Source organism: Sinocyclocheilus rhinocerous, unplaced genomic scaffold, assembly GCF_001515625.1.
Source record: "Sinocyclocheilus rhinocerous isolate Xijiao unplaced genomic scaffold, SAMN03320098_v1.1 scaffold3724, whole genome shotgun sequence".
Taxonomy (NCBI): Eukaryota; Metazoa; Chordata; class Actinopteri; order Cypriniformes; family Cyprinidae; genus Sinocyclocheilus; species Sinocyclocheilus rhinocerous.
Window position 1 is genome coordinate 147,351 of NW_015631712.1, and position 18,460 is coordinate 165,810.

Genomic DNA, 18,460 nt, shown 5'->3' on the forward strand with positions numbered 1-18,460 from the left:
TGTTGAATAAAGTCGTTATTTTTGTTTTCTTCGCGTACAAAAAGTATTCTCGTCGCGTCATAACGTTACTGTTGAACCACTGATGGCAGATGGACTATTCTGACGATGTCTTTCATACTTTTCTGGACCTTGACAGTGTAATGTACTTGGCAGTCAATCGGACAGTCACAAGCCTCCCGGTTTTCATCCAAAATATCTTAAATTGTGTTCCGAAGACTAATTAAACTTTTACGGGTTTGGAACGACATAGGGGTAAGTGATTAATGACAAAATTTTCATTTTGGGGTGGAGTATCCCTTTATCCGTTATAATAACCCTGTAACCCGAAAAAACAAAATACAATGCGTAATTTAAAATGCAGGTGAAAAATCAATACGGAAAATTCCTTCATTTTAACATAGTAGACTATTATTCAAATGTAATTCAAAACCAGTTTACTGTTTGAACCGGAATATTGCCCAGCACTAGAATGAAGCTATATATTCAGAAAAAAAAAGTAGGGCAGGACTTGATTTTAATCACTTGGAATTTATTGGAATGTAAAAAAGTGCATTCCATACCTTAACGGGCTCAGGTGGTTGCAGAGAAAGGATTTAAAAATTAAGAAGGAAGATGTGACGTGATTTTGTTTGGAATAATAAGCACTGATGAATCATTCACAATATAACCAGGGATATGAATTAAAGAAATAAAGAGGCAATTATGTTTTTACACTGACATCAACGGCCAAATAAATGCAGTCATTCAAAATGTAGCATATATCGGGAGCAAAATCCAGAGCTGGCTCATTATCCCTTCTCCGTACTCAGGGTTTGTCGTCTGAGCCAGTTTGTTCATTTGTGCTGACTGTTCTGTGATACTGTGCAACCTTTCTTTTGGCACATTCTGAGCTGCTTTTTGGTGGTAAGGAGCATTCGGTGGCCCTCGGGCCTGGATTTCCTACTTTTCTTCACTGCCTGAATGGTGGGTGAGAGGGAGGTACTTATATGAGTAATGGAGTGGTAATTCAAAACAGAGGCCTGTGGGCAGGATGAGGTTGTTGGAAATGAAAACATTTCATCAGTGAAGTTAGAGTAAGTTTGTCTGTTTGTGAATGAGGCGATCTGGTTTTCTGCATCATTGATTCTCAAAGTGTATTTGTCTTGTATACCTCCATAGCCCTATTAGTCAGGCACAAAACAAATATAAAAGAAGATATATGCACAGAGATCAGTCGTTTTTGTCATCTTGCCTAAAAGTCAGTGAAAGATGCCATTTGTAACTGGAAATGTGATTTCCCATGTGTAACTCATTTTACTTAAGTTATTTGATGGATTTCAGTGTGAAATCAATGAGGAAAAAAATGTAGGGCTGAGAAGCTGGACATGCCACGATTAAGAAAGTAAACAGGGTCAGGTTTGATGTCACATTAAACTATATGTCTTGACTACAAAAAGTGATGATTTATATATAAAACAAGATAAATATCCCTGTGGAACTGCAGAAGAACCCCTTGGGGAACACGTACCCACAGTTTGGGATTATTGTTCTATTGTGTTAAAGGCTTTTAGTGGCCTTCAGCTTGAAATATGAGAAGCTGATCATTTACCGGAGTGAGTTAAACCATTTGGAAGGCTTGTAAGGATGTTTGAGAAAAGTCAAACCTAATTCTGCTGTCATTTTCAGTCTGCGTGAGTCTTGATCTGAATCATACCCCCACAGGCTTATCCTACTGAAGTCTGAAATAAGCTCTATAAATGTCAAAGTGAAAGAATCAGCAGGAACCTTTGCAAAATGCTTTCGTTTTCCCCACCAAACCTTTCAACATGTCATTCATTTAAAAGAGGCCCCTGTGTCCTGAAATATTATGATTGAGTTTCCATGACTGTGGGTGGACATGGACCTGACTGCTGGAGCGAGAACTCCTTAATCTGGTGCAGTGTGAAGCAGGCAGCGCGTGCAGTGAAGCTTGTTTGCTTTCGCTCTGCCAATCTGTACTCAAACCAGCGGCAGTGCATCACGTAGACCAAGGCTTTCCTTGACTGCCTCATTTTTCCTGAAGAAAAATGTGCACAGTTTATCTTTGTCTCTGCTCAGTGAGTGAAAAACCAGGGATGTCATTCTGTTAAATGGCACAAAGAGATCATATCGTGTTCAGTTGTTTTATAAACGCTCAGTAAATCTCGTCCTCTGTAATAGGCAGTATGCACGCTCTTCTTATCAAGATCTGTGTTAGCCCTCTTCCTCTTGCTGCATTCCAAATTAGTTATTTCCCAGGTGTTCAAACCTTAATTGCTATTATATTTATGTACTAAATCAGTCTTTTCCTACAGTTATGATTTGTCCTCATTGTAGCCTGCAAGTTATATCCAACCAATGTTCTTGCCCATGGAACATGCATATAAACCATGTTACAAGTCCAAAACACGAGATTGTACTTTTGTGGGTGTGATGTAGTAAAGTCTATTGGCTTCAGTTTGTCCCACTCAGCAAAGGAATGAAAATTGTGCTTGTCAGATAATTTCATGGGAACTTTTAAGTGTAAAATGTATATGTAAAGGAAATAAATAAAACATATTTTACTCTATAAAAATGAGTCTGCTTTTTAGGACCGTTAAGATGTTTCACATTGGCAGTAGAAACTTTGCATTGATTAGTGTTACATTAACTTTTAATAAGACTCTAATGAGAAGTTAAATTTTAAAGTTAAAAGTTAAAAAGTTAAACTTCTAGGCAGTGAGAATTTGTTGGGAAAATGTTATTGTCAGTCCTAAAAATATTCCAAATATAATCGATTTGTCTTTTTTATTTTGATTTTGAGGTGAAATATTACCAGGACATGTTATAGTGAGATTTGCCATTAAACACCACTGTCCGATAAGGGCGTTGCAGCACTGATATGAGTTATAATTTCTGTTGTCAATTCTCTCTTCCACCCCCCAGCAACTCGGATCTCACTTGGTCAATTAAAATGCACAGAAATTTGTCAACATGCTCGCTAATCATACTGACTCGTCTACTAATGAGCACAGCTCTCAAAAGCCATCACTTTTAATAGGCATGGTGTAATGAGCTTTAATTGAAATTGGTCCATTTGCATGGTAAGCGGCCATATGAAGAATTTGGTGCTAAAGGTCTGATTTTCTGCATGGAAACTGTACTTGGGTGGTAATAGCCTTTTTTACCATAGTCTAAAAGTGACTGAGAGAATTAGGGCAGCACCACTTGTAGGTGTCTGCTTCATATGCCTCATTTGCATGACTGTTGATGTGCTTCATCAGTATCAGTGATAGGGCTGTCAAAAAAAATTCGAATTTCGAATATTTGTTGAATTTAAAATAAAAATCCACATTCGAATGCAAAAACGTTGCATTCGAATTTTAGGTGTGCGTCAGGCAGTATTATCAGTGGCACACAAAATGCGACGACGATGTAAGTGTCATTGCATTTTAATGCTTTTGTTAGCCTATCCAGTTGCAGGGCTCGCAAAATTTCAAAATCCTTGGTAGCCCTTCGGGCAGGCAGATTTTGGTAGCCCAATAATGAATGTAACTTGCCCGAATAAAATATATTGTATTTTTTCTTCAAATAACAAGTCAAGAGAGTAGGGGTGCAACGGATCACAAATCTCACGGTTCGGATTATATTACATTATCATATCACATTTTGAGTCACAGATTGGAACATTTTTCAGATGAGCAAAAAAATAGATGGTTCTTTATTATTTAAGTAACACATTATTTAAAGAACAATTTACTACTTCGATACCACAGCAAAAACTATAGTAGCATATAGGGATGTAACGATTCACTCAACTCGTGATATCAGTGTTTCCCATTCATTAACTAGACTGTGGCGGCCCGCTTTTTAAACATAATGCACTTTTTTCAAAGGTAGTCGTGTTATTTTATTATGCTTTGAAACAATTTGCATAATATTTTGCCCCGATGCGCCCTCTTGTGGCCTCAGGAGAGAAGCCAAAAGCTTTTTTTCCCCCTAACTGAAATTATGCCTTTTAAATTAGAATATAATTCGAATATTGATAATATTTAAGTAAAAAAATTTAATTTAGTTTTTCAGCCATTTTGACAGCCCTAATCAGTGACACCCCTGCGTCAGATACATTCACACGGTGCTCTGTACAGTGCTGTTTCACCTCCCCACATGACCTTAGTGACACCAGGCTTTTTCAGAGGAATCTTCAAAGAGAGATTAAAACTTACCAGGGCAACTCTGATCAAAGGTTAAACTACGCTCAGCATGACTCATCTGGTAATACACAGTGTAGCACATCCATTTCAAAGTAGAAAGAGTCTCAACTGATTTGCAGGTGATGGAAACAATCACAGATCATTTGCTTTTATTGTTGACGAGCAGTATGGTAAACCGTTTCCGTAACATACCTTGTTTTAGAGGTGACATATATTTCTTAATGTTTGTTTACTTTTTAAAACACTCACTTTTTTTTTTAAATCCGTAGTTGTTAGGAGCTATTCTGAAGGAAATATGAGCCAGCACAGTCTGGTACAGAGTATCTCGCCGTTTATTGGTCTGGCAGAAATCAATCTCGTTACAGTTCGGAAAGCAATGCATTCGCTCAAATGACCTGAACATTTCCAATTTGTTAAACATTTCAAAGCAACACACAATCTTGGTTTTTCTTAGGTTATACCCTGGGATAGGAGAAATGTCAGGTTGGGAGAAATGGAAAGTAACTGTTCAAATAGTGTGAAGTTGTCCGTAATAGGAAATTGGCATGTTCTTTGTTCCATGCTGTAGCCCTGGTAAAATGCAACTTAATATAATATGTTTGTTATTTTTGTGTGCTTTTTTGCAGGCCAGCTTTTATGTGCATCGACACTGTGCACTCCACAGCAATGCCTATGAGAATGTATTAGCCCAGCAAGCACTTGCAAGGGGGGACTCTGCTAGTTTTTCCCCCTTTGGGAACTCCAGTTGATGAGTCAACACTAGTGATGGAGATCCATTGAGTCCTGTCCCTGACACTATTCATTGCCCTTTCCCCCTTTACCCTTTCCCCCTGCCCTGCCTGGCTAGTGCACGAACATGCTGCGCTTCCTCCCACTCAAGCTTGGCCGTTTGTACCGGTGTCTGAAGCTTCTTTTTGTCATTGGCCTGTTTGTCATCTTGCTGATGAACACGCACAACCTCTTCGCCTCTTTCCAAAAGAATGAACTCACCGACCGAAGGTTCATCAACCTCAACAAGTGCCCAGCCTGCTTTGGCACCAGCTGGTGTCGCAAGTTCATGAATGGACAGATATCCTTCGAGACATGGGGTCGCCTTCGCTTCCTGGATGTCTTCAATGTGAAAAACGTTTTCTTTGCCCAGTACGGGGAGCCTCGTGAGGGTACACGGAGGATTGTACTCAAGCGTTTGGGTTCCAACCAAGAGCTTACTGATATTGACCAGAAGATTTGCAAGCGGGCAACGGGCCGACCTCGTTGCGATCTTATACAGGCCATGTACAAGACTGAGTTTGCCCGACTTAATGGGGACGTCAGACTCCTAACCCCAGACGTTGTGGAAGGCTGGTCAGATCTTGTTCATTGTCCGTCCCAAAGACTGCTGGACAGAATAGTCAGGAGGTATGCTGAGACAAAGGACTCTGGAAGCTTCCTCCTTAAGAACCTTAAGGACACAGAAAGGATGCAGCTGTTGATGACCTTGGCTTTCAATCCAGAGCCCTTAGTGCTTCAGGTAGGCTTTTTCATGTTGTCTACTAACCCATGTCTCTCTGACAGACTCCCTGGGCCTGTAATATATCGCCTGTGTTATAAAAGCCAGATCATAACGTATGCTCTTGAATTGCCCTTGATATTCCGCCAGTGGAATAGAACCTGTCAGTTTGGTGGGCTGCGAATAGGCTAAAACATGTCACTGTAAAATATAGGGTGTGCTACTTTCCCTGCCTCTCTGTTTCCATTCCTGCCTGCGTAGTTTGTAAGCCACAATTCTAGAGTTTGAAGTCCTGCCCCTGTAATCTTGAAGGACCTCAATTGGGAAGTGTTTAATTGCAGCTTTATAGGCCAAAGCTGATGGATTTGTCTTGCCTTAATGCATATTTTAAAGAATTTTGAATTATTTAAAAACTTAATGGTCATTACGATTTTATTTCTTAATCACAAAAGCTGCCTTGCAGAATAGGCTGGTTTCTTATCAGCACAGTTAACAATTTTCAATACTGATTTACATTTGGACAATCGATTTCAATTTCACTTCTCATTGACCGCAGCTGGTAAATGCCCAGAACAACAAAGGAACACAAGCCCTGTGAAGACATTCGGTGTCTTGCTGACCTCTAATCTATCACAAGGTCCTGACACCCTCTGGCATTTGCTAAACAAAGGGGAGATCAACCCAATCTATAAAATCTGACTAGTTATGTGTGGTCCCTCCCATTCGGTGGCCTCCTCCTTTGTCTCTGTTTGTTTCTCACTCTCTGTTGCTTCTTCTGCCTCTCTTTCTTCCATCCAGATAATTCCATCAAGTTTGTAATGCCATAACATTATCAGTTCAAAGCACCCTGTGATTTGTTATCCAGTCCTCCGGTCCACTTCCAGGACCTCTTCTCCTTCCGTCTATCTGTGATTCTGCCCATCATTATTTTGTTTGAGCTGTTCCTGCATGTTTTCCAGTGCTCATAAATAGTTAAATATGTGTTGAACTTGTGAACCATTGGCATGGGAAATCCCTTCCCCCTGGGAGTACTCTGGATAACCTGAACTCTCCAAGCACCAGAGGAGCTTCTGGTAGACCCTGAAGGGTGGTTTAATGCCTTTGGCTATTCCATAAACAAGAAACACTGTAATATGTCAGGGATAGAAAGGAATGAGTGGTTGTGCACCAGTTCATTAAGAATTGATGGCATCTATGCTGAGTGTATACCAAGCCGGAGAAGATGCTCTTTTGTTTTAGAAGGCTAGACTTTCATTTTTATTTCAAGTACAACCTTGTGGTTTTAGCAACTACTGTGGACTATGGTGGAACAGTGATGGCATCAGATCACAATTAACATATATTTAATCATTCATGCATATACAAGTTTGAGGAAGCTACTTTAAAGTAGTTTGGCAAACCAGAGTTTAAAAGTAGTTAAACTACAGGGAATCTATTCCTAAAAAAGGTACTTGGATGCTAACGAAAAGGAACTGAAACTTTTTATGTGAGCAATATTTCAATGGATTTACCTGACACAAGAAAATTTCAGTTAGTGTGCCAGCATTAAACAGAGGTGTGTTCACTACATATAACGAATAAAGTTAGAAGCTAGTCTCTGAGCCTTCACTGCACTACATACTGTATGATAAAAAAGACAGTTTATGAGAGTGTTTGATTATTACCTCACTTGGTTGTAAAGTTTGTTTAAATGCAATGTATAAACAAACAGCAATGTGAATTTTTGTTGTGCCACACTGCTAATTTTAAGCAAAAGTTGCTTGGTAATGGGAAAGCTACACTACACAAATGTTTTAAGCAAAAGAGCTACTGCCATGTTTCTGACAAATTTAGTTACATACCTACACTGTTCATGTATAATTGTATTTACTCTATTCTAAGGTACCTTAAAGAATACCCCACAATTAGCATCCTTCCATGTCCAAAATATTACAGTACCGCTGTAGTATCCACCTTATTTTTCACCTTATTTTTGGGCGCAGCCATTTGTAAATTGAATGTGTCTGGCTCCTGGTCTCATTCGCTTCCAGCTATTTTTAGCTGTACAAAAAAGCTCATTTTGCTGCTTGGTATTGCAAACTGGTGTGTCTTGCTATATTATTTTAATGTATTATCATAATTATGAACACACTGGTTTGTAGTGCAAACAGTTTTACCCTTTACTGCACTTTGTTATTCCTCTTGTTATTTCCCTACAGCGTCTAATGAACCGGAAGTCTCGCACATTCAGAGAAAACAGCTTACTTCCGCATTGAAAAAATAAGGTGGATATGTCAATTTAAAATATAAATATTATAATGCTTTTTTACTTCTTTCCTTACGTTGTGCTTTTTTTTGTACTGTAATTAAGCCATCCATAATCGCCTCATTTTCTGAGAAATAATTCAAGCAGAACTTGTTTTTCCCTTACAAAACTTCTCACTCTCACTTCTTTTACTCTGTATAATGCCATGATGCTATTCACCACTGCTTCAGTTTCCAATCTACTGTGAGGTTTCTGTCAGGAAAGCAGCCCTTCCTCTCAGCTATGTGAGAAACCAAACCTGTTTTTGTCAGTGGAAACCAATCCTCAGTGCTATTGTAAGGTTGGTTCACAACAGGCCCCCTTTTTTTGTCTGCCGAAATCATGGTGCTGCAAGGAAAGCAATTTGTCCCAAAGGAACAAATATTTTTAGAAATTAATACAATGGCCAGAAATAACGAATCACGTGTGATTTGAAAGACCTTTGTTTTAAAAGTCCCACAGTCCTGCCATGAAATGCTGAAGCCAACCATTGTATTTATTTTACCCTATTCACACAAACCATAAAATGTTCCTCTGTCAACCAGCCAGATTTTAACCTTTTAAAAACAGCATTATGCTTTGTTCTCTGCTGATTTCTCGAGTAGGTTGAGGAGATTCTGTGACCCACATTCTTTGCAGAGACGTTTATTAATTCACACTTTCATGAGCCGACGTTCCCTGCATTCTATCTTCTGTCTGTGAAACTGTGATGCATGAGGTCACGTTCAATAGATGTAGAGGCTGGTTTAGGTGACCTTGCTCAAATTTAGCCAGGAGCACGGTACTTTGTTAACAGCCCCCGCGTTAGCATAGGCTCTGCCTGCTCAGCCAGCTTGACAACAGGACATGACAGGCCTGTGGGGTTAACGCAGTCAAGGGTGCAATGCTTGCCTCCAGAATGGTTGCTTGTCGAGACGTTCCTCCCTGCACCTGACATAGTTTGTGAGTTCAGCTGGAGAAAAAATGGCAAAACGGTACTTCTGAAAGCTCCCCCTGGATTGTGTGGAGTCAAATGTGGGCAGGATTTTGGTAAAGTAAGAGAGCATTAAATAAAAACAGCATGAAAGGTTTTCGAACACAGCCAGTCAATTGCCAATCAGCAGATGATGATTAAGCTACTGCATTTGCACATTGGTTGCTGAATGTGTAACAGCTGGGTAATAATCCCGTGCAGATTCTTCATGGAGAAGTTAGTTTTTAAACATTGATATATTTGTCTGTAGAAGCTAAGTCTTGTATGTCCCCCCCCCCCCACAGGGTTTTTGCAGGCTAGTTAGGTAATTTCAACACTGTGAATAAGATTTACATTTACACAAGGAGCACAATTGCATTAGATATTAAGACAGATAATATATCTTGCATTAAGTTTATTTTCTTACCCCTATAGCAAAAATAAATTTAGTGAGGTTTATGCTTCAAAAAAACAACAACATCATGTTCATGCATGGTTTATGGAATGAGTCAGTTTTCATAAGCACACAGTTTTGTACTTGAATAGTTTCTGAATACTTTTTTTTTTTTGCTTCTAAATCTTTATTATTTAAGTTTTGTAGTTGTTTTGGTTCAGGGATGATGCCTTTGGAGAAACTGAACGGGAAAGCCAAGTTCTTTTTTTGCTCTGGTGGTCACTGGTGCCTCCCACACTTTTGCAATCCTGTCAGCTAATAAAACTCACACCTTCCAAATGAAGATGTAGTCTGTCTAGTTTTTCTAGAAGCAGATGTTTTCTCACCACCTCAGCCGTTTTGCAATGTTCTCTTACAGGTGTTTCATAACTTGAGCTATTCACAATTTAGAGGTAAAATTTAAGGTGTAGCCTACTTGTGTTAGTTTTGGGTATGGAGGGAACACCCCCCCTCCCCCCAAAAAACAAAACAAAACAAAAAAAACTCATGGAAGATGTTCTTTAGAATGTCATTCATTTTAGCCACATGAAACAAAATCACATTATATATAAATTGTATAAATAAGTGTGTTTTAATTGGACTGAAATATGCTTAATTTTATAATAACATTTCCCTTAAGTCTGTGTGCTGTCTTGGATGAACGTATTAACTGAGTTTGTCACATTGCTTCTTCAGTTGAGAGTACATGCAGTGTAGCCCACAGGCCAAAATGTTGGCATAGTTTTAGTGTCCACTATATGAAACCGTATTTACAAAGTAAACATAAATAAATAAAATAAAAAAATCATAAAATTTATTTGCAAAATTACCTTATTTATGCAATAAAAAGTTTATTAATATGAAATAATTACATTTTAATTAAAATTTGCACACTTCTCCAACAAATTCTTCTCATCTCTGTAAAATAAATAGAATAGCTATGTGATGCAGCTGCTAAATACTAGTAACAATTCTATTACAATGAATACTAGTACAATAATAAATAATTGTACTAGTAATAAATACTAGTACAATTTCAGTTGATTTAATTGATTTTTTTCCAATTATATTGACATTAATAATCAACACTACTACAGTGCCATATTAAAATGTAGTTGGAAATATATTTGTGAGAAAAATAAATAAATAAATAAATGGCTTTTTATATTTTAAAAGGATAGTTCACCCACAAATGAAAATTGTCATTCTCACCCTCCACTTGTTCCAAGCCAAATATATCTGAAAAATGTTAGTAACCAAGCAGTTGACGGTAGCCATTGACTTCCATAGTATTTTTATTTATTTTTTTTCCATATGGAAGTCAGTGACTACCATCGAATTCCTTTTAAAGACGATTTGTTTACTTTGTTTTCAATGAGGTAGATGCCTAATGTTTAAAGATCTGAGCTGGTATCACAACGAATGTAAGTTTTCTTTTGAATCTCAAATCAAAATGATGTGCCTTAAAATAAATGAGCTAGCGTCACCCATTGTGTCCTTCCTATATGTTTGTTAATGTCATAACATAAATGAACAACCAAACCCTAGTTGCCTGTGCTTGTTCAAAAATAGACCCGACACTAGAAAATCCTTCAGCAATTTATCTCTCCTTCTCTTCACTCATTCTTGTCCTCAGCTGGTGGATTGGTGGTCTGCAGTCTGGGATGGGATGCAGAGAGGGAGATTTTGGGCGAAGGGCTGGAGAAAAGACTGCCAAGCTGTAGAATAAGCATGGCATCCCGCAGCGACGAGATCTTTCTGTAGATTGACTCTTGTTTTAAAATTTAATAGCCAAGCAAAATGTCAGACGGGGGCTGGTCTGCTTCCACGCCTGCATGGCGGACTGCAGGTCAACGATGGGGTTTGAGGGAAAAGGGCAGTCAATTAATGTGAAGAACAAAACAACTTGTGTTTAGTTCTTCCTCAACAGCCCTTTAAATTGGCTTATCAGACTGTGTAATATGTTTCACAACCGGCAAAGGATGTTTTCCACCACATTGCATTTATTTTAATTTTTTTGCATTTATTGTAGCAATTCTTCACTCACCCTTCATCTGTATACTTGATTCTTGCCCTGACACGTTTGTTGCAGATCCCAGTGATTGACTGTGAAAATGTGGAGAATTTCACCACACCCTGGCAGAGCATTTTACATGAGAAAGGCGGTTAGTGACGGTTACACGTGAAACACTGGGAGGGATGACTGTTAATTACTGTTGTCTGTAGTGAGACTGTTTAAGCTTTAGTTTAGGGTTGCAGTTAACATCTATTTCCGTAAATGCAAACATCTTGATGCCAAGGCAACAAGATCCCTAATTCTAAAACTAAAACCCCCGCCCTGTCCCAGACTGGAAGACGCTGTAAACTGCACTTCTGCTGGCATATTTCTGCTTTGATGGCCATTCAAAATAATTGTATATACATGTTTTGCAAGCAACATGGATATCATTAAACTTTCAATATGTTATAGTAGATAGTATAGTATAGTAGTCAGTGGCCAAAAACTAATATGGAAGTTGTGAGTGATGACCTCTTTAACCGGATATACTATATAATTTATTAAATTGGTCAAGAATTGGGAAAACAAATGGAACAATAAAACTCAATTTTCACTTTGTTTAGTTTGCTTAAGCATGTTGCCCAATAACATGTAGCATACTTTGTCTATGCCAAAAAAAAAAAAAATTTTTTCAGTGGAAAATATCAGTTATGATATTTAGTTTTGCATCAAATACAGTGTGATTTCCAGTAATCGAGAATCACAAACAGCTTTTCATGCACGTGAAATCACCCACATGCCAACAAAGCAGTGAGAACCCGAAACAATAATGAAAATTCATAGCAATAGAGCATAGGCACCTAAGCTGTTCTAGATTCGCTCACCTGAATCCTTGTACAGATTTGCAGACAAAAATGTACAGAGACTTACCTATGTATTTCCAACATTTTCTTATGTAAGTCTTATGTTACACCTCAAATGACAAGGGAATTTATAGAAATGTTCATATTTAATCCGTCCATGAGCTCATTCTGTCAAATTGCTTGGGTATGATAAACTTATATGGACTGAACACTGCTGTGATATGGTATCAATATATTGTGCACCTGTTTTCAGAGGGTTCTACACCAGCAGAGAATCTGCTATTGACACAAATGTTTAATATATAAGTGTGTTTTAAAGGTGACCTATTATGCCCCTTTTTACAAGATGTAAAATAAGTCTCTGATGTCCCCAGAGTGTGTATGTGAAGTTTTAGCTCAAAATACCCTACAGATAATTTTTTATTGCTTGTTGAAATTGCCATTTTTAGCGTATGAGCCAAAACGCGCTGTTTTTTGTGTTTGTCCCTTTAAATGAAAACGAGCTGGTGCTCCCGCCTCCCCTTTCAGAAGAGGGGGGAGTTTCTAGAGCTTGCGCACCGGCATCATGCCAGCAATAACAAAACACTCTCTCACGCACTGAAAATGTCAGAAACTGCTAGTAGCGGTGTTCAGCCATATATGTTCGAACCGGTGTCGTGCCGAATTCTGCACCCTGCCAGATTATTTATGAATTACACCGACGGGGAGCACGGCGCTATAAAAATAACAACATAGCTGGTCTTGTGGTGCCATCGCGTGCTAACACGAACTTTATAAGTGCCGGATATGATTATGAGCTAGACAAATTCAAGTGGTCGATTTCACATTGCTTTCATATGCAATTTTTAACTACCACATTCCTATTCACAATTATTCTTGTAGCACGTGAAGGCAGCATAAGTGAAAACAGACAGACAATGGTAGCTTTAGCAACATTAGCCTTAGAGAGTGCCAAGAAGCTCTTTCAGAAAGGCAATTTGGAAAACAAACGCGTGATACTTACTACTTCTACATGGCGTAACGCTAGCTGGATCACGAACAGTTGGCACTGCTCCATCCTTCAGGAGCAACTTTTGTGCAAAACCTGCTTTATACTGACCCTCATTCACAAAGCAGTCCGGTGTAAAATGATTCGCGCACCAAACTTTTTCATAATAGGTCCCCTTTAAAAACAACTCTGGCTGAAACAGGAAGAGGTTTAAACTAGAACAATAAAGTACCGGGACTAGGGTTAAGGTTATTTAATGGGTAAGAACGTGTTGGTTGACAGAACAGCAGCATTATAAGACAATCAGACAAGCCAACAACAAGTTTGTGACGGAAATTTTACTGGGTGAACAAATTAATTCTGTGACTGATCCAGTACAGGACAAGATGAAGCACTAACAAGAACATCTGCTTGATGTTCGTGCCATGCTGTTAAATTAAACATCAGCACATATTTCCAGCCAATTTCACCTTTGGCATTTTTACCTCTATTTGCATTTCATACGGAATAATTAAAAGGCATGTTAGTCACGTATCATAGGGCCATCTCGATCTTCAGTACACGCTCTCTAACCGTATCTGACTAATTTAAAGATACCAGCGTCTCTCATTACAGCCAGTGTAGGTGCTGTTGATTCTACATCTAGCTGCCCAGCAATTCCCCTTGTTTATTAAACAGAATATCGTAATTGGAGTTCCACAGGAATGGTAGATTGAGTGACGATTCTCAATGAAACTATATTTAAAATACTCATGTGTTCTGTTAATACTATCATTAAGATTATAAAGTATGAATTAAAATATATTATTTAAAAATACATTTCTTAATTTATACTGCCATTTATCCTTTAAGAAGAAAGTCAACCAGGCTCAAAAATAAGGATAATTTTTAAATGTAGGGAAACTTCTTACATTTATATCTCATTGCATGTTATAATCCATCTACAGTTCCTGTTCTCATAAAAATATCATTACGTTCATTACATGTAGGATTTCAATAAAATATAATAAATTTTAAACCTTTTTTTATTTTTTTATTTCTAGGGCTACCACTAACAACTTATTTCGATTAATCTATCGACTAATTTATTGATTAATCGATTAATCTAAACGATCAATTTCCCACAAAAAAATCAACAATTTTACTTAAGAATATTTTATTAAACTATATTTCATTAAACCAAATGAAATCCAAAAGTAAAAAAGTAAAGTGCAACATAAAGTGCAAGAAGAAAGTTTCCATCTCATAGTCCAAATCACTGAAATCATAGTTCAGTATTATAGTGTAAGAATGACACCATATCCACGTGTTCTAGTCTACTAATAATACAATTATAATCAAAAAACACTTTTTAAAGGAGTATTTACCAGAAATATTATTTACCAGAATTTATTTAGGAGAAAAATGTAAATGTGCATTATTTCTGAAAAAAAACAAAAACTTTATTTTATTTTATTTTTATTTTTAATAAAATCAGTTAATTGGAGATGCTTTTGATTATTAAAAATTAATGGAACCATTAAAATGGAATCCAGAAAATAATGGAAAACAGAATTTGGAAAAGATAAAACTGTAAAACTCAATTAATTAGACAGGCTTTTTGGTTAATAAAATGTAATTTAACCATTAAAACAGAGTATAGAAAAATTAAAATGGAAAAAAATGAATTTGGAAATAAAACTGATTTCATGGTGCCCTATAATTATAATTATTTTTTTTTTTTGTGGTAATAAAAATAGATGTTAGTGAACAATAGCCTTTAAAATTACTTAAAATACATATATACTAGCAATGAGGCAATAATTATTTAGTTCAAATAAAGTATCAAAAGCAAGAAATCATATGGTTTTATTGAACAAAATTGTTAAAATACATAATGTATTATTAACAATAGAGCTAATGTACATTATGCAATACAACAAAATCAGGCCAATGGCCTGATGATTATTTTCACACATTACTGTGCGATCTAATACTTGCTTAATATTGACCAAGCATCATTTCATTCAAATGTCCACTTAATCTTTAATATTTGCCATTTCTTTAGGACAGAAATGCTATAGCCACTGTAATTAAAAGAATATGTGGACATCAAAACGTGTAAACTCAGAGTGAGGGTTTGAGCTTTTATTTTTAAAGGATGTTATCAAAATTATGACTAAAATAAACATCTGTGATTTCAAACCTGTCAATAAAGAGATTCAAATACAAAGTCAAACCTCAGGGAAAACTAGTCTAATCTAGACTACTAGACCATTAGTTGGTCTAATTTACTCCAGGCTGAAAACATCCATGTGAGCTGCAATGGTGTGCAGCAAGCTATTGCACTTTCACATACTTTTTCTTTAAATCTGTCACCCAATGGGTGTGGTTACCAGTCATAACAGAGATCATTTAATTAGTTTCAAAGATGCATGTCATGAAAAAGTCATTTACAATCTATTTTGATGAGAAAGCTTGACTAAACTTTTAAGTGAATTTCTGAAAAAAAAGACAAATAACTAATATAAAATAACAAACCATGGAGGGAGAAAGCCACTTATTATTGTGTGGATAAGAATGGAAATTTCCCACTGATCATTCTGTGTGGCCTCTGTATCACTTCAGGTGGATTGTGCTCCCTCAGCACTTCTTAATGCCACTAATTAACTCTTTCTCTCTCTCTCTCTCTCTCTCTCTCTCATAAACATGCTTCTTTAAAAAAAAAGATAAAGGGAAAGTTTTCCACTCAAGTACCTATTTTATTAATAATAAAGTTTAGTCAACGTTAAATGAGACCCTAGTTTCCATTTTTTTTGTATTTTTTTTGCCACTTCAACGCCTCCTTGGTAACGTTAATAACTCCTGAATACTGGATTAGAGTTTTAAGTGTACTGGGGGGAACGTCAAATAAGCAGAGCATTTGTCAGCTCTCCATGGGCTAAAACATGCTGAACTACTTAAATTTTTACAAAATTATTCGTTAATTATTTCAATGTTTTATTTTTGTTTGTTTGTTTGTTTTTTGGTGAACAAATTAAAAGAGCCTATAAAATTGTCCAGTGAGTGAATTGGGAATTTACTGATGATAAATATTTTGTGAATCTGTATTTTTCAGATATACACTATTCCACAATGTATCATGCTGGGCGGTATACCGGTTCATACCGAATACCAGTGTTTATTTTAGTTATGATATGAATTTTTAAAATACCGTATGTCGCTTAAACAACGTTCAGAACGCGACACTGTTTGAGAGAGGTCTCTTTTTCACTGTTGCACTGTGGTGAGGGCACAGCTGTATGTGTTACCGAGCGTGAAAGTTCCGAAACTTAAGCTGTACAACTAGTAAAACATGATCAGACAGAAGAACTCATTCACAATATCCACATTGACCGCCACAAATATCCACTGCCCCCTGCCATTAGCTCCCGCGTCTCACACACACAAGCGCGTCTTTAGCACTAGATTTAGCAACTTTCAGACTATTTTAGCGGCTTTTTTCCATAGAATATACATACTGACAAACCTAGCAACTTTTTTGGATAAACCTTAGCTATGGTTCAGTTGGAAGTTTGCTGCCCCGCGAGCGTGAGGTCTGACTTTCCCGGCGACTTTCAGTTGGCTGTACCGCAGCTGACTCGTCAATAAATGAATACAAAACAGCGTTTCCAAGCACCTGTCACTTACTGACTGTTTAGAATTATAAATATGAGCATAGTTTGTCTGTTAATATTATGCACTTTTTTGTTTGTTGTTTTTTTTTAGTTTGTTACTCAGACGCAGGCAGTGCGCTGCATGAGAGAAAAAAGTAATATAGCCAAAACCGCCGCTCTTTAGTGTAGATGCATGTTAATTTTATCAGACGATGTCGTGATTATAAATGAGTGACTTCTGGTTAACGTATTAATGGGTCGTGTTTAGTCACTATTTAGTGTGGAATTTTTCTACAATATTCACTCATCATGACAGTAAAATAGGGCATTCTAAGTCAATTTACTGCAGTATTTCCTCTCTCAATCAGTAGAAAATGTGGTTAACACCCGGTCGTGCATGAAAAAAAATACCGTCATATACTGTGAAACCGGTATCATTTTGAAAAATACCGTCATACAGCCCAGCACTAGTATCATGCGTAATATATATATATATATACTGTATATATATATATATATATATATTATATATATATATATATATATATATATATATATATATATGAAATAAATAAATAAAAACAAAATATGTTTTTTCGGGTGTAAGCATCCAAAAAATGCCCTACCGTATTGCAATGCATCAAAGCAGTCAATCCAACACAGTCAAGAATAACTTAAAGAGGTTGCCACCGTTAAGTAAACTGTGAACTAGCTTTGGCTCTTTCTACTGACTTGAATGGTGATGCTTCCCATTTGTCAGTTGATGGACAACTTCAGTGAACATCAGAAAAGCAGCGTGCACATTTCTGGTTAAAAATGAAAGGCCGTGTCTTTTTCTCGTGTCACTTGAAATGTTTCCGTTTTGAATCGTTGTTACCAAAGGTGAGACACGTGAGGAAAAAATAAACGATCAGTTGTGGGACTATATTCTGTCACAAATCTCACACCATTCATTGCTGAACTTTCTACCTTCCATTACTGGAAATTAAATTAAATTACTGGTTGATATGTCCCGATCTCAATAAAGTTTACACACACTGTTGGTCCATGAATTAGATCACGCTTGGGACGCACACTGCCTGTGGAGGTTTGGCCAGGACCGGTTCCAGAATTAAATCAACATTTTATGTTCCCATTGCAAATCACTGCTATTCCGAGAGTGAATCCCGCATAAATATGCGGATGTCATTCCCGAAACTTTGCAGGGTGTAGCCTATGTGTCTGATACAAATTCTGAATGGATTATACCCTAGAAAGTGTGCAAAGCTCGCTCCCTTTATCATTAAAAAGCATCACTCATCTCCGTTCATCGCGATCTTACAAAGTTCTGTTATAATCAATGAAGCTCTCTAAACTGCACAATTAATCTTTTATTTACATCGCGTCTGCACTTAGTCATGCGATGATTCACGAGCGTGCAAAACTGCACTTAAAAACTGCGGCACTTTCAGTGGTCAGTGAATTCTGACAAAACGTTTCTGATTGACCATAGCATTTAAGAAAGCAACAGATATGTCTGTGATTGGTTACATTGCTCAACGCTGCAAAAACACGTTGAGGGTATTTAGTGCTTGGCTAAGCGCTTGAAATCGCAGCGGGGCCGACATCAGGGATTCCATGACTAACA

General features: G+C 37.2%; 1 protein-coding gene across 1 annotated transcript in view; it reads left to right on the forward strand.

Moving 5' to 3' along the window:
* Positions 1 to 18,460, forward strand: part of LOC107741829 (deleted in autism protein 1 homolog) — a 44,236-nt gene that overhangs the window by 3,605 nt on the left and 22,171 nt on the right. The window contains exon 2 of the mRNA XM_016554611.1: positions 4,817 to 5,700. Within this exon, the coding sequence (XP_016410097.1) occupies positions 5,047 to 5,700 (654 nt within the window). The 5' untranslated portion in view covers positions 4,817 to 5,046. The remainder of the gene's footprint in view (positions 1 to 4,816; positions 5,701 to 18,460) is intronic.